Source organism: Micropterus dolomieu, linkage group LG19 (assembly GCF_021292245.1).
Source record: "Micropterus dolomieu isolate WLL.071019.BEF.003 ecotype Adirondacks linkage group LG19, ASM2129224v1, whole genome shotgun sequence".
Taxonomy (NCBI): Eukaryota; Metazoa; Chordata; class Actinopteri; order Centrarchiformes; family Centrarchidae; genus Micropterus; species Micropterus dolomieu.
Genome location: NC_060168.1, coordinates 15,534,855 through 15,561,995, shown reverse-complemented (window position 1 = coordinate 15,561,995; position 27,141 = coordinate 15,534,855). Strand labels below are relative to the sequence as shown.

At 41.8% G+C, this 27,141-nt stretch overlaps 3 protein-coding genes across 8 annotated transcripts; 1 reads left to right on the top strand and 2 right to left on the bottom strand.

The window, feature by feature from the left end:
• Positions 1–461: 461 nt before the first annotated feature.
• On the bottom strand, positions 462–6,414 carry LOC123957238 (transmembrane protein 109-like). Of its 3 annotated transcripts, XM_046029898.1 has the most exons (4): positions 5,336–6,414; positions 4,896–4,955; positions 3,572–3,674; positions 462–3,262 (listed from the first exon to the last, which is right to left on the bottom strand). In XM_046029898.1, the coding sequence occupies exons 1-4, from the start codon at positions 5,531–5,533 to the stop codon at positions 2,907–2,909; spliced, it is 717 nt and encodes a 238-aa protein (XP_045885854.1). In that variant the 5' UTR covers positions 5,534–6,414; the 3' UTR covers positions 462–2,906. The 3 variants fall into 3 exon arrangements, with proteins under 3 accessions (XP_045885854.1, XP_045885852.1, XP_045885853.1); XM_046029896.1 differs by lacking the exon at positions 4,896–4,955 and having other exon boundaries at positions 3,572–3,728; XM_046029897.1 differs by lacking the exon at positions 4,896–4,955 and having other exon boundaries at positions 5,336–6,410.
• Positions 6,415–6,538: 124 nt separating this feature from the next.
• On the bottom strand, positions 6,539–17,580 carry rnf20 (ring finger protein 20, E3 ubiquitin protein ligase). 3 transcript variants are annotated; one of them, XM_046029892.1, is made up of 22 exons: positions 17,452–17,580; positions 16,900–17,071; positions 16,694–16,762; positions 16,495–16,593; positions 16,232–16,379; positions 15,946–16,131; positions 15,693–15,808; positions 15,163–15,309; positions 14,988–15,062; positions 14,756–14,875; positions 14,204–14,383; positions 13,963–14,098; positions 13,700–13,821; positions 12,650–12,806; positions 12,183–12,501; positions 11,126–11,243; positions 10,729–10,878; positions 10,421–10,633; positions 9,912–10,037; positions 9,621–9,761; positions 8,714–8,818; positions 6,539–7,229 (listed from the first exon to the last, which is right to left on the bottom strand). In XM_046029892.1, exons 2-22 carry the CDS (start codon positions 17,059–17,061, stop codon positions 7,053–7,055), a joined length of 3,066 nt encoding a protein of 1,021 aa, XP_045885848.1. In that variant the 5' UTR covers positions 17,062–17,071; positions 17,452–17,580; the 3' UTR covers positions 6,539–7,052. The 3 variants fall into 3 exon arrangements, with proteins under 3 accessions (XP_045885848.1, XP_045885849.1, XP_045885847.1); XM_046029893.1 differs by having other exon boundaries at positions 17,520–17,546; XM_046029891.1 differs by lacking the exon at positions 17,452–17,580 and adding an exon at positions 17,242–17,441.
• aldob (aldolase b, fructose-bisphosphate) lies at positions 16,951–23,474 on the top strand. 2 transcript variants are annotated; one of them, XM_046029895.1, is made up of 9 exons: positions 16,951–17,087; positions 21,184–21,296; positions 21,375–21,586; positions 21,690–21,744; positions 21,887–22,047; positions 22,135–22,218; positions 22,329–22,503; positions 22,760–22,959; positions 23,211–23,474. In XM_046029895.1, exons 2-9 carry the CDS (start codon positions 21,185–21,187, stop codon positions 23,304–23,306), a joined length of 1,095 nt encoding a protein of 364 aa, XP_045885851.1. In that variant the 5' UTR covers positions 16,951–17,087; position 21,184; the 3' UTR covers positions 23,307–23,474. The 2 variants fall into 2 exon arrangements, with proteins under 2 accessions (XP_045885851.1, XP_045885850.1); XM_046029894.1 differs by lacking the exon at positions 16,951–17,087 and adding an exon at positions 20,302–20,455.
• The last annotated feature ends 3,667 nt before the right edge of the window (positions 23,475–27,141 follow it).

Here is a 27,141-nt window from a genome sequence, read left to right as displayed (position 1 = left end):
CATCCTTGGACTTAAATGAGGACTGCAGTGGATTAATGCCTGAAATGCAACTTGCATTTAAGATAGGCCTATCTTTGTAAATGGAAACAAACATATTAACTCAAACCTTTAACCCTAACTATGACAAGAAGAAAAACAAAACAGAAAATACTCTGAAAGATGGCACTTAAGACTTCACTGCTTTGCTAACCGTTCTTGGTTTTGATTACAGCGTTGAATTACAATTCCTAGATTTAAATAGATAATGTGGAAACGCTAGTCATAGTTACCTGATAATCACATCAAAATTGTGTTGACCTTCAATCCCATAATTGCACTTGATTTTGAGCTTCAGACCTGTGAATTTGACTCTCACATGAATCAGAGCAGCTGAAAGATTTTTAATGCAAAAGTCTTACAAATTAAATGTAGTATGGGAATGTTTGATTGTTTCTTTTGGATGTTTAAATGAAGACACTTCATCAAAATGCAAACCTTTTATTTTTACAATAAGATTATATTCAAAAATGATGATGCAGATGGTGGCGATTCAGTGAGAACTCACAGATAATTTCACGTGGCACAAATATACATGGGAAGTGAGTTTTGCTGCTGCAGGGTGAGCTAGCAGGAATGATAAATCTGGCACTGAGGTCAAGTTGTTCCACTCTGCTGGAGAGGCAGCGGGGGTGGGCGGAGGGCAGAGATTGTTGGTGGGAACCGTGAGGATCAAAAAAGCTGGCTGAGCAGCAGGAAGCCTGGGCTGAAGGTACTAAGTTGTGGTGAGTTGAAATTGACACATCAAAAATGAGATTGGCTGCTTTATAGTGGAGTATTTCAGTCATGCTAGTGTTGTTTATACATGTTTATACAGATGGCAACGCTTGTCTATAGGTTGGTCGACCAGACTAATTTATCTGTTAACTACTGGATGGGTTGCCATAAAATTTGAAACAGACAAATGCTGTCCCGAGGAGGAATCCTAATGACTTTGATGACTTTTCCTTTAGCGCCACCAGAAGGTCAAAGTTTCAAATTTGTCCAATACTTTTTTTTATGACCAAATACCTGCACAACTAATGACATTCCCAACAGCCTAAGCTTTTTGTGTTTAGTGCTAATTAGCAAATGTTAGCATGCTGGCACGCTGAAGTAAAATGGTGAACATGGTAAACATTATACCTGCTAAACATCAGCATGTTAGCTTGCCGCTAACACAGCTGTAGACTGGTTTCAATTAATGATTTCTGTATAATTTTGCCTTCATTTTTATTCTCATGCAATCGCATAAACGACAATATAGACAGAGGCCAATTTACAATCTCAGGGCTTAAAGCAAGACATTTTTCTGTGCCTGAAATGTGTTCGGGATTTACGACAAAGATGGAGGGTAGGGGGCAAGAGCCCCTTGAGGTGCATATAGAAGCAGTCAGACATCAACATAAGGGGCAACCTAGCATTGTGTTTGATAAGAGTTTAGGTTATTAACTTGCACACGAGTGTTTATGCAAACACGTGCAGAACAATGTTAAAAACATGTGTTACCTGTTTCTATGGGACATTTATCTGAAGTTAAAATGAGCGCAGAGGTGATGAAGAAAGGCAACAGTGAATTCTCAATGTGTGTGTGTTTGTCTAAATCATGTGTCTGACGGGGACATAGGGACTCAGATTAGGGGTCTGACATACACTTAGCTCACGAAACATGAAGAAACACAATTCTGGGTTCACAAGAAGAAGACAAGAAGATAATTGTACACTGGTTTGATAAAATGTTCAATGTCGAAATATATGATGTCGGGTCAGGGGGTCCTCCCCCTGGAGATTTTGAGCATTAAACAGTTCATTTCCTGCATTCTGGTAACATTTTCTGCCACTACCTATAATCAGTGTTTGAAGTGGAAAATATAGGTGCTGGGCAATACGGCTGAAAATGTTATCATGATAAAACAAATTTCAATTAAGTATTTTTTGCAGTCCCTTTTCCTCAACAAATTAAAGTGCTTATTTGTTCATGATTTAAATGAATTAAAGCCAAAGAGTAAAATGTAGAAGTAACTTACTGGTATGGGTGGCCCACTTCAAGTACTGCCTATAATCAAAATTGACACCACTAATCTGTGAAGCCATACTACACCGGTGGATTACATTCCAACAAAAATGGCCTTGTTACGTCGGCAAGGGTCCAGACGATCCAATCCAGTAAAATATTTAGTCCAAAACGTATTATTATATCAATAAATACACACGGACTGCTATTGCTTCGCTTTATATTAGCCTAACTACAGCTGGCATGTAAACAAAAAACGTGTCTACACATTGACCTTTTGAGTGACACCTTAATTGACCCAATAGAAACTTCCATGCCCTGTCCACGGCCTACAATAGCCACTGAGTGTCCATGTAGCCAGTCGCTTTTCTTTCGTCTATACACAGACATCGAGCCACCAATTGTGCAGAGGAAGACTGGCGCTTCACACACACACACACACACACACACACACACACACACGTACGTAACAGTTAAAAAATATGCAAGAATATTTCCACAGACATATTTATATATTGTCAAATACAAAAACACCTCGCGCCGGAATTCCGGCACAGCACGGAAGAACTTTAAACCCTGTAATCTGACTTGTGAAATTATCCAATCTCCTGCACACTAGCTATTGCAGGATTTCACTACCATTGTGTGTCAGTGATTACAGTTATTTGTCATAGTAAATAAATACCATGTGGTTTTATTATTCTGGCATTTCTTGAAGGCAAAGAAAAAGAGCATTTCTGATTAAAAAAATCCCAGAGATTACTTTATTCCCATTATAGTTTGACACATATAAACCATCTGTGTTACTGTTTTCTTAACCGACATTACCATCACATTTGTCCATCTTAACTCCATTCCCCTCCACCCTCTCAGGTCACTATTCCCCTTTCCTTTTCTCTACTGCCTTCAGCCGGCCCTCCAGCTGGCTCAGTCGGTGCTCCACTGCAGAAGTATTCTCAGAGCCAGAAGTGAGCAGAGTCAACAGGACCCATCCTACCACCAGGCCAGCCAATCGAACTGCTGTGGTCTCTGCAGTGGCATTCTTGTCAATCACGATCAGTCCAAAAAGCCAGAGAGCCAAGGCGGTTTTCACCGCCCAGAACACCCGCCTCACGATGCCAATCAACAGACGGAGAAGGATGGTCAGCATCCAGTAGCCAATGAGGGCCACCAGACCCCACTGGGCGATGGCGGTCACGCCCTCTGGAGTGAAGCGGGGCAACGTCAGTGCAACTGTGCAGGGAGGAAATCCAGCTTAGGTGTATTTTCACAAGGCATAAAGCTTAAAAATACCCATCTGTTACACAGGAAGCAACAGAAGTAAACACTCACACCCAAAAAAGGAGTGGCAAACAAATTGTCTGAAGGAGAGCCAAGTCTTCATACTTGTCTTTCACTTGCACTGAAAACTTTCATTCCCACAGATTCTCCCTTACCCCAACAATTTGCAGTGAGCTACATGAACAGGAAGGAAGAAGAGGAGCATGGAGAAAAGCCTAAACAAACACACACACACACACACACACACACACGGGTACCCACCATCGAATCCTGTGACCCTGAGGATCTCTGTGACGTAAACAGCGATGACGTTCAGGCCGCTGGCAGCTCCTTCAGCCAGGAATCGGATCACCATCTCCAAAAACTGTGTTGGTGTGGAGGAAGGAAGGAAGGGTGGAGAGGATGAAGAGAGGCAGATCTGTAGCCAACATAGATATATCCTCATAGCGCCAATGCAGATCCAGTATAATTCATAATTACAATTACACACCACTCACAACAAGACTGATATTTACAGCAGCTGTTTGTACAAACGTGATGATTTCATTTATGCAGAACTCTTATAGAAGTTCTGCTGAGCTGCACCTTAAGAGAGAAGAAGTGCTGTATTGTTGACTTAGACAAACAGCTGTGTATGTGAGTGACAGGTGGACAGAACCCCTCTCTATTCCTGTACAGCCCCCGCTGCCTCCCCACCCATACACTGTGTAGCCTTGTCAGACAAGGTCAAGGGTAGCCCAGTAAGTTGGACAAATATCTTATCTGCACCTGTTGCACTACACACTTGCACATTTGTGGGGACTGCCCAATATGTCAAAGCAATCTGTCACCTCATGTCAGCATGTATATAATCAACTGAAAACACACTTCATCATCTACTGCTCTGTTTGGTATTATAAGACTCTGTTTACCAAGCAACTACATTAAATGGGTCATATCATTTTCATCTCTTTATATGAAACAAACAGTGGGCTAAGAAACTTGCTGTTATTATACTTAATGCAATCTCACAGTAATGCTTCAAAGCTGACTCGAATACAAGCAGTACAGAGCGTGCACAGCCGAAAAATGTTGACAGGTGCTGGATCAAAAAACAAACTGAAGGCAAAAGATCTGCACACTGCGTCACCCGACGAAGACCTCGAACAAATGTTGCTCTGTTGCATTAAAGTTATTGGGAGCTGTCAGTACGGTATGCAGATCTTTAGTCTAACTTTTGCCTTGAGGATTAAATTTGATCACTTATGACATAATGTTTCTGGGTTTTTTTCACTGTAGTTTGAGGACTCATAATAAATTGTCAGCCAAAGATCGGGCACACCCACTATTTTTTGCATTCAGAGCTACCACCTGAGTCATGTTGAAACATTTCAGCCAGCTTGCAAACACAAAATGTTATCTTTACAGGCCTCTCATGCAAATATCACTATATGGAAAACACGCATACAGATGACCACAGCTTCACCACAGTCATGCTCAATGATCTAACTACAGGGGGACATGAGCTGAACAGAGCCACATGAGGGGACTCTGTTTAAGGGACCATGTCAGGTCAGGCTGGATGGAGACACAGGAGGTTTCTTACCCTGGCCACAGTATAGACGTTCTCCTGACCAAGCAATGACTCAAGACTCAACACTGCACTCTGGGGAAACGGGAATCACAGCAGAGTGGACGCAGGAATGCAGAAAAGTGTTTGCATGTTGGGGGGGGGGGGGGAATAAGAAGACATGAAATGAGGGCAGAGAAGATGAGGCGATCAGGGAAGAGATTTACAAGTTGAGGGGCATGGGGAGAGGAATGTGTGTGAAAGGTGAGGAGATGGAGAGAGATGACAGGGTTAAAGTTGGAAATTTGTTATTGATCAGGAATAGTGACAGAGCAAACAGTAAAGTTAGACCCAACACACAATAAGATAGGATATTAAAGAATTAAGAGGAAGTGGGGAGTGTAAAGCTACTTCCTGGTGCAAGAAGAGAAACAGTAGGCTATTAGCCGGTGGTGTATCTCCTCCCTGTTACCTACCTCAGCAGCTGACCGTATCACTCCACTTCCCACCACTGACTCCGCGTACCGCTGAATCTCATGGCAGGTCCCGGTGATCAGACCAAGTAGGGTACCCACCGGTGGGGTCTCCCCGGTCGGCTTTGCCTGTTCAGCTCCAGCCCAGCCCGCCGTTAACCCGAGCACCAACGCATAGGTGGTGAGGAAAAACCGATCCATGGCACATCCACCGCGCCCAAAGCCAAGCGCACGAAAAAAAAATCGTTGGAGGTTTGAGAACAATAGAAAATGTGCTTAAAATGTTATGTGCACGGGTGAACGCTGCAGCCCAGAGGAGGTTGAGCTCGTGTTCAGTTTGAAGATTGAAAACAAGCTTGCAAATAAAATAATTAAAAATGGCTTCTGTTGAGAGCAGTCATTGGCTACAAAGCGTCTTTAAATAAACATGCTGCGGTTCACAATAGACAGAAAAATATGATCAGAACCGCGCCTACTTTTAAATCAACACACAAATTGAGTCAAGTGTCTGATTAGCAAATTAGACAAAATGTGTTGGTTTAAAAACCCCGAATGACTCAATGTGATCTGAGAATTTAATTATAAACTCCGGCAGCGCTGCAAATGTCCAATCTAGGACCGCTTCGCTGCGTCGAGGACACTCGAGCATAAACGGTGCCTATATTTAGAAGAAACGGAGTTAGAGCCAGCAGTGGGCGAGATATTTTACCGGTCAAGATACCGCAGAAAGTTAATAAAAAAAGATAAGTGTAGAAATGTCTGCAGAAGTTTTATTTTCCTGTTGCAGCTTTGCGCGTTAAAGAAATCTATAAAAACGCGGCGACGTTGAACTGACCACGAGTCTCCTTAAGCCTCTTATTTCAATTCTGAGCTCCACTCCAACCAAGTTTGGTATTTCTTCGTCTCCGAGCTTGCATCAAATGTTCTGCTGCTATGGATTATATTGCACAACCTTTAAACAAAAACTCCCCTCTTTCCCGTCCCCTCCTGACGCTCCCTTCCTCTCGGCGTTTCTAACGACAGTTTCCAGTGTGCAAACACGTCTACATGGTCAAGGACGGGGGAGGAGGGCGGACACGACGCTCTGCACACGGATGAACACAGATTTGAACACTGGGACTTGTGGTTTTAATGCTCCCAAGTCAAACGTTAAGCTTATTCACAGAGTTTGACAATTTTAAAAGAGAGAAAATGAAACAGAAGCTGGACCTTTTAAATGTCAATTTAATAACTATAACTGAATATCAACTACACAGCATCAAGTCAGAAGTGTTTAGAGATTTCTGGACAGTTTGGAGCAAGAGGCAGTTTTCAAATAATAAAAAAAGAAACTATAATGACATACAGTATGTACACACTCAGCAACAGTATACAAATATCCACTACAGTTGAAGGAACTTTGTTTCCTCCATGTGCTAATCTTTATATTGGTTTGTTTTCCAATGAATGCAACCCCCCCCCCCCCCCCCCCATACACACATTACAGTAGTGGATACTGGATGGGAGACGCTGAATTCGGTCATTCTTAAGAAAAGAAAAAAAACAAAACCAAAAAGCATTCAGTTCAGAGCATCACTGCGGCCCTACGAGGCTGGAATCGTCCATCCAGAGGGAGGGGGTATGTAAGTGCAGTGGTGAGTCTTGCCCTCCAGCAGTGTTTTCACTCCTGCTTATCTCGTTGACCCCCTTTCGTCCCAAGTATCCATGGGGAAACGCAGCTTTAGCCGATGTAGATGCGGTGGAAGTCGTTGGCTCCGAAGGCGGCGTTGCACTTGGGGCACTTCCTCTGGCGAGTGTCATAGCGCGTTTTAACGCACTCAAAGCAGAAGACATGAAAGCACTTTGTCAGTACCGCATCCTTCACCCGAGAGTTGCAGCATGGACACGTTAAACGTGCCTGGGAAGGAGAGAGGGAGAGAGAAGAGAAGGGGTGGGGGGTGGTTTGAATAATAAAGCTATTTTTGTCCAAAGCTGAATGGTTTGTAATGTAGGGTCCAGAACACACCACATAATCTGAATGCTGATTATAAGCCTGATGTGGATTCTCAAGACCATGGAGAGTACAGAAAACAGTTGACACACAAATCTTGTAGTATGGCAGGGTGTATAAACAGCCCCTTTTAAGTGTATGACCAAATCTGGGAAACAAAACAAACTGAGAAAGAGGACACTGACTACAACTGGCGAATCTCAGTTACTTAATTTGTGATGTTGAGTCTTTGCACAGTTGGTCGGAATTATAAGTGTTCTTGTGTGTTCCCGTCAAAAGTGTGATCACAATGACAGTTGGTCTCATTTGACAGAAACCAGAGGGATAAAAATAATTTCATCATTCGGTTAAACTGCCCGCTTACAAGACAAGCAGAGCCTTCAGAGTCCCATCAACCTGTCTGTTTAGGGCTTTCTGCCAGAAGGCAGAAACAAATCCTGGAACAATTCCAGGTCCAGTGACATTAGTTTAGAATAACTGGACATGCCTGCTGTAATTTCCCACCTTAGGTGTTCATATCAAGGAATGTGAGAGTGAGTTCAGTCTGTGGTTTGCACTTGGATTTTATGTAATGCAACATTATAAGCATGACGAACTGCTGTTTAAAGGTAAAGTTTGACACTTCGGTAAATACATTTGTACACTTTTTTTGCAGAGTGTGAGATCAGAACATTGATACCACGCTTATGCCTTAATGTAAATATTAAGTTACAGCCAGCAACTGGTTAACTTAGCTTAGCACAAATACTGGAAACAGGTCTGTGGCCAAAGCTAACAAAATTTGTGCCAAAATCGGAGTGTAAGTACAAGAAATCAACCTTTTACAGTGGTCATGTATCAGGCTTTTTCATGGTTGGAACCAGCAAAGCCAAGAATTATACAAGCACCTAACCCCCTGCAAAACTAGTTTAAAAAGACCTTAAACTTTAGTTATTGAACAGATTTAAAAAAAGTTGTAATAAATGAGCGTTCCAGGTGCTGGTAGGTGGATTTTATTACCTTTGGACAGAGTCAGAAGCTATCTATTTCCCCCTGCTTCCGGTCTTTGTGCTAAGCGAAGCTGCTGGCTGTAGCTTTATATTTAGCATACAGACATGAGAACAGTATAAATCTTCTAATCTAACTCTCAGCATGAAAGCCTTTGTCACAAAATATGAAAGTAGGCATTCTTATGCATACAAAAAAAACTTAATTTTGGTGCATTTTGGCTAAATTAGTTTAGTTAACCTGGATTTTGGAAGGAATTGTTCTCATTGTTTGACTGAGCCATTAAAAACATGTAGATGCACCAGAAACCCCGACCAGCATCCATGATGCTGTTCAGTAACAAATTCTGCATTCAGGATAAGTGAAACCAGGAAAGCGTCAATATATTTAACACAGAAACCAACCTTATAGTCATTGATTTCTTCATTTAGGATGTCATCTCCGTTGCTGATTTTCTCAGCTGGTTTCTTGGCCTTCTCAATCTTTCTCCTAAGTTTAGAGATGTCCTCCTGAAACACAGTTAGAGTTAACAGCTTGTTGATGTGGAACATCTTTTCACCATTTCAGTAGACAACAACTAAATTGAAACTGGCAATACCTATTTAGCCTACATACATACATACATACATACATACATACATACATACATACATACATACATACATACATGAAGGAAGCAAAGGGTTTCAATCCCCAAATCTAATTTGTAAATTAGAAAACATGCAGTTTATTTAAAGGAAGAGTCTTCCCCAAGTTATGACAAATCATTTTGTTCTTCCTGTGTGAGTTGCATTTAAAATAACTGCCCCATTAGAATCAGAAGGAGCTTTATTGCCAAGTAGTGTTTTACACATACAAGGAATGTGCTGTGGTGATAAGTTGCTACACGTAGACAAACATACAGTAAACATAAATAAATGTAGAAATATATAAATATGGAATGGAAGAACAAGGTTGCAGATATATACATGTGCATTATTCTGGGTCTGTGCTGTGCAGAAGTAACACAACGGAAGATATTATTGTGTACATATAAATACACAACAAAGACCAACAATCAACAACAAATATGTGTCGTGCCAGGTCTGTGCACGACACGAGATGAAACAGTATTTATGTGCAGAGTCATTTGTATCATTAAAACTTATATGTTTAAAAACATTTACCCTTTCTTATCCACAACTTACACCAAAATGATAGCCTCATCGTTTGTGTGTTTTGTACCAAGTATTGTCTTTTAAGTCCAAGCACTGTATCAAACTTAACAGCTTGAGTTTATTTGTGCGTACATGTGTATTTGTGTGTTGTTACCTGTGCTCGTCGGGCGTTAAAGGACTCTTTCTCCCTGGAGATGCTGTTCTCTACGACTTCCTCTCTGACCAGGTTGAGCCTCTGTTGAACCTGCTCCAGCTGAGTTCGCACCTCCTCCGACAGCGACGCCGAGTCCTGAGCCTGCAGGACGACGGATCAATGTCTTTAGTTTTCCCTCAACTGGAATGTTTTTTTCCTCTCATACTGTACACTGTGTGAATGTCTTGTTTTGGAAAATATTAAGCATATCTAAACACAGCCGTGGCTCATCATTACTGAATGATGCGTTACCTTGCGTTTGTTCATGTCCAGAGCTTGTGTTCGAAGTGCCAACTCTCTCTCAGCAGTGCTTATTGTGCCCTGCAGGAGGCGCTCTTTTTCTTCAAGCTTCCTCACCACCTGCAGCTGGGCATCGACCTGACAGATGGGCACAAAGCCAAAAGATTATGATAGTAAACAAAGTTTTAAACAAAGGCATTGGGGCTAGAAGATAAATGTGAAATTCTGGGGAAAAGACGACAAAGAAGAAATTGGGCAAATAAATAGACAGTAACAGTGAAGAGCAACGTGTTTCGTGTGTACAAATATGCACTATGGAGTACAGGGTTAGATTTAACTTTTATTTATTTAATGACAAACTTTAAAAAACAAAAAAAAATACTCAAAGGGTTGTGTTTTTTATTGGATGTAATCCATGGTACATTCAAAGAATGTAAGAAATGACTGCATGTCACAAAACCTGCATGTACAAACCTGTGGGTCTTGCAGATTGCACCTTACAGTGTCGCCAGGTGGCTCACCTGAGTTTTTAAAGTGAGCAGTTGGTCGGCGAGCTCCTCCTTCTCCTCTTTTAGCAGTTTGTGAATCTGGTTGGACTTGATCCGCTCGCTCATCAGCTTGAAGTTGGCATCGTCTTTTTCTCTGAGCTGCTGCATCAGACGGATGTTCTGTTCCTGCATGTCCTCGAAGGCCTGGCCCGTCACGTCCATCTCGCTCAGCAGCGCGTCCTCCTCCTGAGGAGGGAGCAGCGGGGAGGCGACTAGAGTGTTAAGCGAGCAAAAAAGGAGGTTTTGTTTGTGCATTAAAACTAATTGACCAGCTCACGCACCTGTTTTGCTATAGAGAGCTTCTTGTTGAGGATATCGATCTGCTCTTCCACGGAGCGGATCTTCCTCAGAGCCTCTTCGTCTGCCATTTTCTTGCCCTCCCTCCTCTCTCTCTCCTCCAGCTCCCTCAGCCTCTGCCGCAGCTCCTCCCCCTGGAATCAGCATCATTATTATGGGACTGCTCCAATACAACACCTTTAATAATTACTACTGCAGCACAAATATCCATAAATCATGTAATGACTGGACTCAGGGCTGAATCGTAAGTCTTTCACATATCAACACAAAGTTCTACAGGAAATTAAACATACATTATCCTGCTTCTGTACACTGTGTTCACTTGTGAGTAAATGTCTCTATGTATGTGACTATGTTCAACAGTGTGCAGTGTTGAATCACCTCTGACTTTGACTTCTTCTCTGCTGCCATGAGCTGGACTTTGTCCCTCTGCTCCTTTGGTGCTGACCGGTACATGTCCAGTAGCAGCTTCATCTCCCTCTGAGACTCCTGGGCTTTCCTGCACAGTCAAGGTAAGAGTCTTCAACAAAACTTTCACTATCATCCAGAATCCTAAAAACACACTACCAAGAGTCATAAATCAATTCGTTTTTAAAAAGCCCTTGAAATGAGGGAGGAAATCATGCTGCAGACATGTTGAACTGTCTTTGTGATAATGTTTTTGTTTACCTGCCATATACTGAGACAAGAGTCTACTATTCCATGTGAGCCACTGCTGGTGATTCACAGAGTCTTATGACTGATGAGTTCTTTCACGTGTGTTAGACAAATGGTACGCATTTTTACTGGACGCCACAGCCTGAAGCTGACTCACAGAGACCACAGCATCAACAAAAACAGAGGGTTGAAAATAAACATGTTTCAACCAATTTCTTCAACCATGATGTTTGAAATATATGATTAAATTGGGCCATGTTTTGTCTGCCAAAGGGCAACGCAAACGTATATTGCGTTTAAATCAAGCCTTCGCTCACCACATGCATCAAGGAGCCTTGGCTGCTCATGACCCTGGTGCCAGTTCACCGGTTTTCCTTCCTTGGACCACTTTTGATAGGTACTGACCACTGCAGACCGTTTGGAGAAGCTCTGATCTAATCATCTAGCCATCTCTTGTTAAAGTCACTCAAATCCTTATGCTTGCCCATTTTTTCTGCTTCTAACACATTAACTTTGAGGACAAATTGTTCACTTGCTGCCTTATATATCCCACTCGCTGACAGGTGCCATGGTAATGAGATAATCGGTGCTATTCACTTAGGTTATGGCTGATTGATGTGACCATCAATGCAAAATATTTAATGTTTCAGCACAACTGAATGTTTGTTGACGACAGTATCCTTAACCACCAGGCTGACCAGTTTTTATTATTTGGTAATAAAAAAATAAAAAAATTTGCTTAATCTAAAATAAAGACTAAACTTTCACACATGCTACTTACTTGAGTTCTGCTCGTACGATCTTCAGCTGCTCCATCTCTTTCCTCTTTGACCCTCCGACCACAGATAGGCGCTCGCCGGCTGACTCCTCCGGCTGGCTGCTGCTCCCTGGCTTCTCCTTCTCTTCCTTTATCACATTGCTGCTGCCACCGCTGCGCGTCGGCCTCTCTCGCTCCTTTTCCTTCTCCCGCTCTCGGTCTTTCTCCTCTTTCTTTATAATGTCCTTTTCTTTCTTTTCCTCCTTCTCTTTCTTCTCCTCTTTCTCCTCCTCCTTCACTGTTGCCTCGGGTTCTACTCCAAGCTCTGTTTTCACAGAGGCTCCTGCAGAAAGAAGATTAAATAAAGTGAAGGAGAATTTATCAAGCAGGACCGTCCTAATATGTCTAAAATTACAAAAAAAAAAATAAAAGAGATTTCAGTTGTTTATATTCTAATAACATATTTCATACTCATTCAAGATGTTAGTTACCGGTGCTGCTGGGCGTCGAGGAGCCGTTGTCTGGCTCTGTCTTGATAACAGGTTCCCCAGAGATGGCTGGGGTCAAAGGAGAAGTCGTCTCATCCTTCATGTCCATCTCGGTGCTTGACTGGGATTGGAGGATGGCGTTGCCCTTTGAAGCGCGGACCTAAAGAGGCCACAGATTAGTATAACGCTTTCCTAATGAGTTTATGGTCTAAATCGTTCGTTTCAAGTCTTCTTCAATACAGCATTTGATGTTCACTTTTTAAAATTATGGTCCCAATTAGAGGAAAATAGACAATAAAGCAGGGTATGCTTTAGGGTGTGACTGACATGTCACTACCATGACGGATAGAGGCAAATCACATCCACTGTGCTGTATACATTTAGCTAGCTGTACACTTGTTTTTGGGTGGCATCTGTGTTTTTTTCTTTTTCTGTGCTTTCAGTTAATTAACGTTTATTATAACATATTGGTGTCCTAAAAATGTCTTGTTCAGCGTTCAGTTGTCCTAAATGACACAGGAGTCAAATGTTCATTTTTTTTCCCTGGTATGTACATTTTGTTATAAGCCTGTTTTTCAACTACCAAAAATTTGCATCCCAATTAATATAACAGTTAATGTGAAATTAGTAAGGACAACTTCAGTCAAAGAAACTGATATTTGCAGCACAGTAAGTAAAGTTTGGGGGTATAGCTCTGTTCTGAGAGCACCTCCCAGCCTATCCATGTGCATACATGGAAAGCCCGAGGCAGAGAGCAGTAGTAAAAAGACCCCCCAGGGTACGGAACAGAGCAGGCATTAATACAGAATGAAATGATTAATCTGATACACTGATGGCTGCTATCAGCTCATGTGCTGGGATTGTGAGCTGAGCTTGACTTCGTTGCCTGCCTGAACTGACGCTTGATTTATGGAGGCACCGTACTAAATGACGGCCAATATGCCAAACGCAAGTCTTAAAAATTGTTTTCCAAAAAACAATGGGTGACGTCACAGTGGCTGGGTCCACTTAATTTATACAGAAAATTTATTTTGCTGTCTCCTGCTGACCTACCTGGTTGAGCTCAGCTTGTGTCTCTCTTAGTCTGATCTTGTATTTCACCACCTCTCCCTTCATTTGCTGGTTGTGGTTTTGCAGTGTGCTAATCAAGTGACGCATCTCCCTGTTGATGGGACCTGAGAGGAGGAGGCAGAATGAAACAGGGAAAAAAAAGAGAGCAAGAACACATTAGGACATCATGTCAGTCTTAGTTGTACTGCCTTTTCAGCACAATTCCTCCATCTCATTCACTATTTAAACCAGAACCTGTTAGTTACCTGCTTGCTCGTTGGCAGCAAGAGTCTGTTCAAATTCGATGCGCAACATCTCGTACTCCTTCCTGACCTGAGCCAGTGTGTCCTCCAGCTGAAACACCTCTGTACGAACCTTCCTCTGCAGAGCCACCTCGTCATTCTGTACATAGAGGGGATGAGAGTAAAAAAAAAAAAAAAAAAAAAGACAAAAGGCCACATACACAGATAGACAAATAGAAAGACAGACAGACAGACAGACACACACCTCCATGTGCTCCAGCTGTCGAAGCCTAGCCGTCCTGGTAGTGTTGAGTCGAGCGCGTGTCTCATCTAATTGAGCCTTGAGGATCAGAGACTCGTTGTAGAGAACAGAAAACTGTGACTGCAGACAGCGATACTCAGAAGTTTCTTTCACCATGCCCTCTGCTCGACTCAGCAGCTCTGCCTGAGAAGAGGAAAGGGAGGCAGAGACAAGAGCCAAAGAGAAAAAAGGACACAGCCGAAAAATGTTTTTTAATACAATAAAGTACTGTATAACTAGCATTTTAGAATAAGATTCACTATAGAGATTTCTGGGTAAACATTTACACTGACGCAGTGCTTTTTCAACCCATATTTTTCTACTTCATTTTTCTACTCCTTCTGGTTAAATTTGCCATGTCAGTAAATTAGTTTTAGGAGTGTGTACTTTAATCGCGTAATCTTACATGACAATGTAAAGTTCTTTGTTTTAATGTTGCTTGAATACTTCTGAGGAGGGTGTGCCAACATTATTAAAAAGAATAATGTAATCCAAATGAAAGTCAGAAGAGTCCACCTCCATGTTGTTGTTCTCCTGCTGCACAGTCTGCAGGTCCTGCTGGAGCTTCTGCAGCTCAATGAGGCGGTTGTCGGCCAGCTCCCTGCTCTCCTCCATCTCACTGTTCATCTCTTCAAACTTGAAAGCAGAGAAGACGGAAAATGTCAACAAGTATAAAAAAAAAAAAACCTACAAAAATCAAGAATTTATGGGGCTCTCTCACGTCACACTTTTGTCTTAGAATTCCTACCTTTCTCTTGTTAATGGTGATGGTCCCACAGACGCTGCTGGCCTCCCCACACACCTTATAGCCTTTGCTGTTCACCTGGGATGCATTGCATGGAAATGTAATAACGTACTTTAATATAAACATCAGAACATTTGCCCAACACTTTCATACTCTGTCAGAGAGAACACATCCTCACCCTCTCCAGGATGTCGGTCAGGTGTGCATTCAGTCTGTTCTCTCGGCGGCGGATCTTCTCCATGTCCCACTGGAGCTCCTCGATCAGAACCTGCAGCTCACTGACACGCTGGTCTGCTTTGTTAGCTGCACGACCCAGAGGCCGGGACTGGACAAGACAGGAAAACAGAGAGACTTGACACCACACACACAAAAGCTCATAGAAACATAATTACTCTGCAGCAAAGCAACTGTTAGTAGAGGTGATGAGTAACAGAAAAAACAAATTAACAACGTACTTAATGACATCCTTTATGAAGTGAGCCATGGTGTAATAATAAGTTTGAGTGAATTAAATGTAAAAATCTATCATGTATTTATGATCAACTGCTACAACAGCCTAAATTCTCTTACAAACAAATTCTCCTATGATGTGGTAGCAAAGATTCAAAGAGACATTTACATTTTTACATGCATTTTTGTCCTGTTCAGGTTGTCTAAAACTGAGAGGGAACATATTGCAGCAGTGAGTGAGGAAGCGGTGATCTGTACCTCGCTCGTCATGTGACTGTGCTTCTGCTTGAGGTCCTCCGTCAGCTGTTGCAGCCGCTCGTTTTCACTAGTCAGGAGAGAGTTCAGTTTGGAAGCTGCCTGCCACAGAGTGCCATCTGGAAAGAAACCCAGCAATGATATTACATTTTATGGGTGTCAACACATAAACTGACTTGATTCATCCCAAATAAGTTTCATCCTCAGCTGAACGCCATTACAGCAATTTCAACAGGTCTCCCTCCTTTTATCTCACCAGCTCCAGAGTCCAGCTCTGCCTGCAGTTGGTCCACAGTGCTCTTCAGACACTCGTAGATCTCCACCACGCGAGTGGCCTGCTTCTGGCTGGACTCAACCCTCTCCTGAAGCTCAGCCTCCATCTCTTCACTGCTGCTGCTCGCCAGCGTGGCCAGGAAGGAGTTGGCCGCTTCTCCCTGGTGGCCTAAGTGACAACAGGAAGAAAGAAGGTTTTGGCTTGTTAATCAAATATCTGCATGTTCTTGCTTTCAAGGTCATGATCCCGTGTCAGTTCTGTCTTTTACCTCTGTCTTTGGCCCTCTCCTGGTTGGAGTCGCCATCAGGCTCTGGAGTTTCCGGCTTCAGGCTCCGTCCCTCACCTGTCAGAGATTTCTCAGGTTCGCTGTTTGCTTGCTCGTAACGCCTGATGATCAGTTGAATGTGTTCATCAAACTAAAGGAGGGAGAGGATGGCATCACATTTCAATTCTTCAATCTTTATGGGAGAGGAGGCTGTAAATGTCGAACAAGGCAGTTTTGATTTTGGTTCCTTGTCTAAACTTGTTCACCTGGTTCCAGTATCTATTAAGGATCAGCAGACTGGCATCATCAGTGGCCTGGCGGGTCTCCAGTCTCTCAATTCGCTCTCGCAATTCATCCTCAATCACCTGCAAACCCACAAAGAAAGAGATTCACCTCTCTGCAAACAAGAGAGTACATGCTTGTGTGTATAAAGAGTTGTAAACACCTATTTGAGAATGAATTTACCTGTCTTTGATCGAGTGATTCACCCAGCTTTCGGTTCTTAGTCTGGAGAGCTTTGATGTCTTGTTCTTCCTGAAAAAGAATGGATTCAAACATTAGAAACAAACATCACAAAAGGCAAAAGCAGCCAAACACACATGACTTTAAGCTTCTGAGACTGAGATTGTGAATAAATGATTAGCAGTAGGGTGGAAAATAAAGGGGCTCACTGAGTTGGACACTCCTCCCAGTTTGATGACTGTCTCCACCGCGGTGGCAGCCGCGCTGACACCGGGACCTCCGTCCTCTCCTTCCCTCTCCCTCCTCTTCTCTGGGGGCGCACCGGAGGACGAGGAACCGCTGGGGTCAGCAGGACGCTTCTGTCCCGACATCCTCAGACTCCTGAAACAAACCCAGAGTAAGAGAAAAGGGCAAAATGAGACTGATGAAGGATGTGGAGGGCTGATAGATTCAGATGGATGAACGACAAAGCTACGCTATGCGCGCTAGCTAACATTAACGTTAAGTGATAGAAATGCCTTCATGTTCACTCTTAAACCGCATTCACCTACCTAAGCGAAGAGGCTTCGAAACAAATGCACACAAAATGATGTATCACTTTGAAACCCGAAAAAGCTGATTAAATCAGCCAGTGTAACGTTAGGCTAACGTTAGCCGCGTGCTAACGCCAGCTTTAGCTGCTGTTGATGCTCTGAGCCGACAGATCAATGTATTAACTTCAGAATATTGTCAATATCAGTCACACCTAACCTAAATCTTACCGCTGTGAATGTTAAGAGTTTATAATGAACTAAATCTGTCTGTGGCTGTTGTTATTGCGGCTCCTTGCCTCTCGGAAACGGAAGTGTGAACGAGTTGGTCAATCTTCAGCTGTCATTGCGCCACCTACCGGCATAAAGGGAATCAAACTTAATATGCATCCAGTTTCTGTTGGGCCCCCTTTTCTCCAAGTTCCTATAATTTAATTGACACACCCAATACAGATGTTAATTTTATTTAACACAGACACTCAGAAACCAACCAGTAGCTTACTACATCCTTACTGGAATACTATTACCTTAGCCTAGATATGGCTAAATTAGTTTGTGGTGATTTGATGCAACACAACATAATTTAGCAAAGTGCACCACAAGAGCACAATATAAAATAAAATAAAATAAATAAAGTGATAGAACTGGTCCCTTCTACAAGATAGGGCCACAAGACTAAGGATGTTGGGCTCAGTTGATATTGTACTTTAGGGGTGCAAATTCACAGACAAATTACAAATAACTGACACAGATTGAACCTGAGGCTTTTGGGGCCCCTTGAAAGTTGCACATTGCCCTGTTGGTAATCCAGCCCTAATGTAAGTGTACAGTGCTGTTTAATAATATAAATGTACTAGATATCAAACATTGTGTTATAACCCAAGAAAGTAAAAAGACCACAGATTAATTAAGATGTTTTTAATGGATGATCTTCTTTCATTGAAACTCCAGAAACAAATTAGAAATGTCATAATTTATGGCTTCACTTTAGAGATAGGCCTATTTTATATAGCTGCAGTGTTGGCCTCCCACAGATTCACAGATTTATTCAACGATTTATTGTAGCAATTATTAGGCAACCAAAACAAAGAAACCAACAATATTATTTCCAACTTCAACTCACATATTTAAACTTGTCAGGACAATATTTTAAACTCCCGTGACTCTGACAGCTAGTCCTTATGTAAATTCTAATCAGCACTATGAAAGCGTACATTGCACAGGGTGCAGAGTCCTGGTTGTGTAAAAGCTGGCATGTCATTATTTGTGAGTTATCTACTCCAGCCTATCGATTCAATCATGGACTGGTGAGAGCATTACAAACACACTAACAAGTTCTTTTTGGGCCATTTTCAGTAATCGATATGGGAACTGTGTGTGCATGGCGTGTTTGACAAGCGATGTGTAGCCTACATAGGTTAACATGAAAATGCATGTTTTACTGTAGTAACTAATGGCTTATTCGGTTCCATTTAATTAACTAAGCTAAAACTATACTATAAACCTATAGCCTACTAGTGTGATTATATATAAAATAACATTCCCTAAATGTAGCATACCAAATCGGAAAGTGAATCAGTTATAATAAAAATTGTAATGAAATAAAATAAACGTTAATACACGTTTCTGCTGGTGCAAAATGCATACAGGCCTTATCTGATACACACACGTGCGTTTGTGTGTATATAAAGACATATAGGCCTAGTACATGCTCTGCAGGCAAGGGCATTTCATTGCAACATTGGATGGCACACATTAGGGGTCTGGGGGAAATTCTGAGTGTTAAACACTTTATTTCCTGCATTCTGGTGAATGTTTCTGCACCAAATGATGGTGCAAATGTCTTTATATAAAGGTGATGATCTAAAATATAAAAATATAATGGACTATAATGCAGCTCTCACGCATTATGTATTGCTTTCCAGTTTGTATTGTCCTGTAGCTCAACTTCTCTCTTTAATATCATTCCTGCTGAGTCAGGACAAATGAAGGCATGGTTTAGTCTTCCCTCCTCTTGTATTTTTTGTTTGGGGAAGTAGCCTAACCTCTTTAAATAATAATAATAATAATAATCTTTATTTGTAGAGCACTTTTCAAAAACAAATTACAAAGTGCTTTAACAAGTGTAAAGACAATAATACCCAAGAGACAATAATACAAAAACAATACAAGATAAAAGCATGAAAACATTGAAAAGACTAAAATACACGTTTAAGATAAATATAAAATTAGTAAAATACAATAAAATAAAAGGGATAAAATAAAGTCAAATAAGATCGGGAAAGGCTCTCCTATAAAAGTATGTTTTAAGAAGGGACTTAAAAGAGTTCACTGACTCAGCCGACCTGATTTCCTCGGGGCCTAAAGTGAATATGTGGCACTTATTCACGTAAATGAACGTAACTTTTTAACTCCTATGTTCCAGCAGAACAGTGGCCCTAGAACTCCATTGCAGTGGCCAGAATAAAACTCCCCTTGGTTTCTCTTGCTAATTTGCGGCTGATTGTTAACCATTTGTGTACCAAATAGGCCTACATTGACTGACCGACCACAGTAGAGATATTTAAATTTTTTGATCAAAGTTGCTATTGCTATTGTTATTGCGACACCTTCCTTGTCTGCAGGACTTTAAGGAAGATGTGATTTTAACCAAATGATCTTTCCATAGGTTAGGACATCTGTAGGCTATCTGATATTTGGGAAGGTTAAGATTACATGACTGTCTGCTTTAGCAGGAGTGGATCTGTGACTTACATAATTCCTTTCTGAATTAATATCTTGCATGTTACACTTTCACCGGACAAAGAAACCTGAATTGCAACATAGCAGGCCTCTCACTTTAGGCTACATTGCATCATTTTCCGCGGCAGTGTGCAGTGTACGTGCATGCATGCAGACTTTGATTTTATAACGACACAGTGTTCCCTGTCTTGTTTTCAACTCATCTTCCTATAGGCTTCTGTTATGAGACCAAAGTCTACAGAAGCGCGTCGATCATAGACGTCGATGCCATTCCTCGCAAACACCGCCCCTGTGTGTCTCACCGGGCCAATTGCGTTACCGTGATGACACACGCCCCGCCACATCACAAGCGCCTCCTCCACAGAGCCAAACACTCAATAAATACAGCGTTGTGCCCAGTTCTCGTCCTTCTCAATCAGTCAAATTTCTGTTTGGAGGCTGTAGAGGCCCGGTTGTCACTTACGTTCCCGTCTCGGTTTGACATAACTCTCAAGTAAGACGCGTTTTTAGCTTTTGCATATTGTTGCTGTTGCTGATCTCCATTTGTTTTTATGAAAAGTGAAGTGAACCGCTTTGCCTGGTTTCTGCAACATTAGTCTGCGTCTTTGGGTTTTATCCTGTTCGTAAGTGTGCAGCTATGAGAGTAGTGTTGCACTTATGGTTTTAAGCTGCAAGTTTATGCGACAGGTTGTCATGTCTGTATGCTCGAGTTATTAAACTTATGCATTAGGATGTCCATTTAGTTTCTGCAATAGGCCTATAGATTGGTGGTGACTTCACTTTAAAAGAGTTGTATAGCCTATTGACGTGTGGTGTCTGTAGGCTTCTCTGCATGTGCAAATAGTTGAAAGGAAGCATCCGCGTCAACATGCCGTTTATGATCCTTATTTTAGAGAATTATTCATTTTCCTCTAAAATAAGGATTATTAAGCAGTGTGTTAAAGTGCTTGTGTGTGTTGGGGGTCTTCTGCAGAATGTTTTGGGAAAACATTACCTATTAAGTGAACTATGAACTTAAGTTGCACATCCAACTGCAGAACTTATCTGTTTGAGGGCTGAAGTTCAACCATGCAAGGCAAATATTTACAGAGGTGGTGCAAGAAAGGCAGGTAGCAGAGGTTCATTGTGTTGCTGGAGAAAAAAAAACAACAAGTTTTTCCTCATTCTTACCACAGTTTTGACAGTTTTCACCTGTGCCATAAACTTGTTTCTCTCCTCTAGGATGACTCATCAGTTCCCATCCCTGTCTCCGGAGCAGAAGAAAGAGCTCTCTGACATTGCTCAGAGGATCGTAGCTCCAGGAAAGGGAATCCTGGCTGCAGATGAATCAACAGGTGAGCCCCAAGTGCCCAGTTGTTTGATGGCGAGAGGGTGACCAGTGTGAAATGATTCCCTTACCCTCTTCTTCCAAGGAACCATGGCAAAGCGTCTCCAGAAAATCAACGTGGAGAACACTGAGGAGAACCGTCGCTTCTTCCGTGACATCCTGTTCTCCTCCCCCCCCTCCATCGCCAACAGCATCGGTGGGATCATCTTCTTCCACGAGACGCTCTACCAGAAGTCAGACAGCGGCAAGCTCTTCCCCCAAGTCGTCAAGGAAAAGGGCATTGTTGTCGGCATAAAGGTGAGGAGTTGTGATTGAGTCGAGTAGAATGTGTACATCTTCAGGTCTTCCCCATGTTGACAGTTGTAAGTTAATGGGTATGTTTTTGGTTTTCGTGCTGCAGGTAGACAAAGGCACTGCTGGTCTGAATGGAACAGATGGAGAGACAACCACACAAGGTGACATACTGCATTTCTCTGGGTGCCTCAAAGTAAAATTCAAAGCCCAGAAGTGCAACAGTTCTTTATTGCAAAATCTGTTTCTGAAACATAATGTAGAATGAGCACTACCAACCTTCTGGGGCTTGTTGTTTCTCTGTAGGTCTTGATGGTCTCTCAGAGCGCTGTGCCCAGTATAAGAAAGACGGTTGTGACTTTGCCAAGTGGAGGTGTGTGCTCAAGATCTCAGATGGCTGCCCATCAGCTCTCGCCATTGCAGAGAATGCCAATGTCCTTGCCAGATATGCCAGCATCTGCCAACAGGTATGTGTGTGTGGCTTAATAAATTGTGATGGAAAAATGTTGGCTGCAAGTTACTCATTTTAAATTGACATTTATGTACTCTTCCAGAATGGCCTGGTGCCTATTGTGGAGCCAGAGATCCTGCCTGACGGAGACCACGACCTGCTGCGCTGCCAGTATGTCACAGAAAAGGTTGGTTCGCCATCTTTGACTTAGTCAGCCGACCACCAACCGTTAAATCTTTTCCCATCAGATGATATTTGTAAGTATGTGTAGTAATAAATCTGCCTATTCATCTTTAGGTTCTGGCTGCTGTGTACAAGGCTCTGTCTGACCACCACGTGTACCTGGAGGGCACTCTGCTGAAGCCCAACATGGTCACTGCTGGACACTCCTGCACCAAGAAGTACACCCCTCAGGAAGTTGCCATGGCCACAGTGACCGCTCTGAGGCGCACCGTCCCCGCCGCTGTGCCCGGTGAGTACCAACTTTTTCCTTCAAGGATAATTTCTGTATATATAAACCTGAGCCCTATTTTCACATACGTTGGATTCGGAATCACCATTCAACTCAACTCTCATGAGATTTCAGAGCGAGAATTGCGAGACTTCAGTCTCTTGTAAAAATGATGTCTGACACCTGGTACAACAGTCTGAATTTGTCGGTGGTAAAAACTTAAGTTTGTCAGTAATTTCCAAGTACAAATATCATGCTGCTTTCTGTGTCCTTCCAGGCATCTGCTTCCTGTCTGGAGGCCAGAGTGAGGAGGAGGCCTCCGTCAACCTGAACGCCATCAACCAGGTGCCCCTACATCGACCGTGGAAGCTGACCTTCTCTTACGGCCGTGCACTCCAGGCCTCTGCTCTTGCAACCTGGCAAGGCAAAGCTGCCAACAAGGCAGCTACACAGGAAACTTTCTGCAACAGGGCCAAGGTGAGTCTCAGAAGTCGTGATCCTCTATCTCTAACCACAAATGGACGCTAATGATTAATTCACACTTGTAGTTGTGGACTGTGCACAAAACTGGCTATTAAATGACTCTTATCTTTTATTACCCAGCTTTATACTGAGTGGTAAATGACTGATTTATAAAAAGCTTTTGGTCTATTCAGACTTGCACTAATGTGGTCCAGGTAACTTGGCTGATCATTAACAGATTTGTCTTTGAATTCTCCCACTCTCAGATCAATGGCTTGGCTTCCAAAGGAGAGTACAAGCCCACTGGCTCAGCTGACAAGGCCTCCATGCAGTCTCTGTACACTGCCAGCTACGTCTATTAAATACTGTGAACATTAAAAAATTAACACAGACCAAAGATGACTACAAAAAATGCCTCTGCTGGATTTCCCTCTTCTCCAGACTCCCAACAAAAGGGAAATACTTGTATTACAATGTTGAAATGTTTGTCTACTCAGTGAAATGACTGGTAATAAATTAAGTGACCAAAATGTTGGCGTTTTTGTGGTTTCGAGCATCATTGTTATAAATTGTAAACTTTCATGCCTGTGAGCGTGTTGAGATATGAACAAACTGCGGAGGTTGAAATGTCATAGAATCACACCATAATTGTGCTTGTGGGTTTCATCCATCACTGATGACTGGCTGACTGAATGTCTTGCACATACACTACTCAAAATAAGGGACCACTTAATCACAGTATAACATCAAGTCAATTAAATATCTGGGATATCTATCTAGTTGGTAAGCATAAGTGATTGTAAATCACTGTCACTTGTTTAGTCCAGCTCCTCTCGTGACATCTGTGCTCAAAGCCCAGCACCGTGCAGCTCAACTGGCAGGTCGCAAAGACCTCCATGTGCTAGCCAACAGTACCCTAACTGATATTAGGTACCGGGATGAAATTTTCAGAGCCATTGTCCGACCCTACAAACAGTGCTGTGGGCCCTGGGTTCCTCCTGGTACAGGACTATGCCCGGCCTCAAGTGTGTAGGCAGTTCCTGGATGACAAAGGCATTGATGCTATTGACTTGGCCTCACAGTCCCCACAACCGAATCTAATTAAGAACCTCTGGGACGGTATATATCTGCACATTCGATGCTGCCAAGTAGTGCCACCGACTGTCCAGGAACTCACTGATGCCCTGATCCAGGTCTGGGAGGAGATCCCCCAGGACACCATTCACCGTCTCATCAGGAGCATGCCCAGACGTTGTCAGGATTGCATACAGGCACGTGGGGGCCAAACTATTGAGTCACATTAGTTGCTGTGAATGAAAGTCACGCACGTTGCATCAGCCTGTGATTTCAATTTCTTTACTTTGATTTTTGGTGTGATTTTGAATGCAGCCTTCAGTCAGTTGGTGATTTTGGCTTCCACTGACTGTTGTTATGTCATCTTGTTCTTAATGAACTGCACAATAAAGATTTTGAACTTTGAACAATTTCAATCATCGATATCTGATGTGTGATTTAAATGTTCCCTTAACTTCTTTGAGCAGTGTCTTTCTTCACTATTCCTTCTCACTCGGTTGTCAGTGACATAAGTGTGTTGTGTTTTTTTTGGCATAAAGCAGCCATTTCTGTTTTCTGTCCATTCATACAGTAATTTTGGACACATCACACATACTAACTTGGACATGGCTGTGCAGCTTATACAAGTTTATATCAACTTTATGCCACAGTAGGAATTGATTCTTCTTTTCAACAACACAATTGCAGCGCGCACACAATAAAATCACCAGTAATATGCTTTCTGAGTTTAAATGCATCTGAGTCTGCGCTTGAGAGGAGAAAACTCACGAGGGAAAAACAGAACTAGGATGATGCCCATTTGCTTACACAACAGTCATGGCGAAATACTGAAAGCATTAAAAGAGGCAAAATGAAATGAAAACTAAAGGTTGCTCCACTCCCAGAAATCAAAAGAATTAGAACCTGAGTAGCGCTTGTTCAGGTCATTTTAAAACACCAACATGGGAAAGGGAGCCAAAGCAGGAACTGTTCTGATACTGATCAGTTTGGTAACAGAAAAATCCTCATTTTTAATCTGTAGGTCAAGCTATTCAATTATCTTAATACCCAAAATGTTTACATCGAACAGAATTAACAGTTGAGCTTTTACCTTGGAATCTTGTACACTGATGAATGGAAAATAAACACACTTTAGATCCTAAAACGTGTGTGAGCTGATTCTTTGAGGGCCATCTCAGCAGGTGTTCAAAGTGGTCTTGCAGATTCAACTTTACTACAGCCTGTTATTAATTGTTAGTAGCTAGTACAGTCTATGCATACAGCTTTATATGTGTAGAATATGCCATCAATCTGAGCATTTTATTATTTTGTTTATTTAACAAAGACAATATACAAAACATGTATTGCACCAGATATAGCTAAAAGCTAAAGATAAATCCTTGAAAAGTGGTCCTGTCCTGGGGGCCGCTTTTGCAAGGAGACTCACAGGTAAAAGATGGCAACAGACTTCCGAGCAGGCTCTTCGTGTCACAGTCATGAACATACTGAACTATACAAACATACATTAAGTCATAAACTTTGAAAAATATGCTGGATCGACGTCACTTCATCATCAGTTCATCTGCAAGGATATTAACACTCAAAGGTAATCAAAAATACGGCAATTTCTTTTAAACATCTGTAAAGTTGCAATCACAGGTGGATGTGCTGTGCTCACACACAGTGCTCATTCATCCAAAGTCACTCTGTAAACATCTTCAACTACATGAATATAGTTCACATTGCCTATCAAAAGATGCAAGTAAATGACAGTCTAAACTATGCCCTTATACTGCACATAATGTAATAATAATGTGGGTTAAAGGCTAAATATTTTCTTTCTTGGATAGAAAGGAAAATGTACCTCTGATTGATTTTAATGCAAATATAGAAGCATGAGCTTCTCTGACATTAAACATCCAGTATTGTCAGTGTTAACTAATATCACTGTATATTATTATTTGTACTATATAACATTACCATGGAGATGAATCTATTTAAGAACCTGTACGTATGTATGTATGTATGTAAGACCTGTTCACCTTCAGGCTTAAATAAAAGTAATGTAACGTAAGAGTTTACAGAGGACCTCTACAGTAAGTATACACAAGCCTTGCTATAGAGATATTAGTGGTTACAAGTGGTTACGTGCATGTAAAAGATTTTCTCACACAAGACACTTCCACGTAAATAAATGCATATTTGCACATTTTAAATGTACCCTTTCATAGGCAGTACCACACTAATATTTATAATATTTTATAATATATATGTATATATATATTTATATGACTTTTAGATGACAGGAATCACTTTGATTCAGAAACAAGCTTTGCAAAAGACATTCACATGTAATACACTGTACAGACTCATTCTTTCAAAGGGTCGGTGTGCTGCAGGGGAACCTGTTTTAGTTACTGTAGAATAAGAAGGTTGATCTCAGTTTGATGTTGTGTCACTCAGCGCTCCCGGGATGCAGTGGACAATAACCTGGTGAAGATATGGAGGTGGTACAGGTTAGGGAAGAGGACAAGAAGAAGGTAATAAAATGATGACTGACACATAGCTAGTGAATAATATTATTTATCGAGTGTCATCTGGATTCTTCTGGCTGCCGATGTTTTAGGGTATAGTACAGTCCTGTTGTCTTAGTCTCATTAAGTTATTGTTTGGATTTGTCTTAGTTATTTCTCTGGTTTTAGAAAGCTCTTTTATGTTATTGTGTTATAAATTGTACGATAATGATTTTGTAGTTTTAAGTTGTTTGTCTGTGACTCATTTTTAATGATGCCTATTTTGGTTGAGATCTTTATTCTCAATGAGGCTTGGTTTTGGTTAAATAAAGGTTAATTAGAAATACATTACAGTAAATATTGTGGATGTGGAGTCAAGTCAGGGACTCTTTGAGTGAAGTTAAGATTATATGGAGGAACCTGCTGTGTTCACTTGAAGACAACAACCACACCTGGGGTCATAAGAAATGTTTTTCTTGTGAAATACTGGATAGTACTGGATAAATAATTAAAAACAAATCTCTCTTGATTGACCTAGTCTTAACCCACAGAAATATGTATACATATGGGTAACCCTGGGACAAAATCTCAAATGGGGTTCTGTGGTCTAATTTGTCAGTTTAGGGGTTCT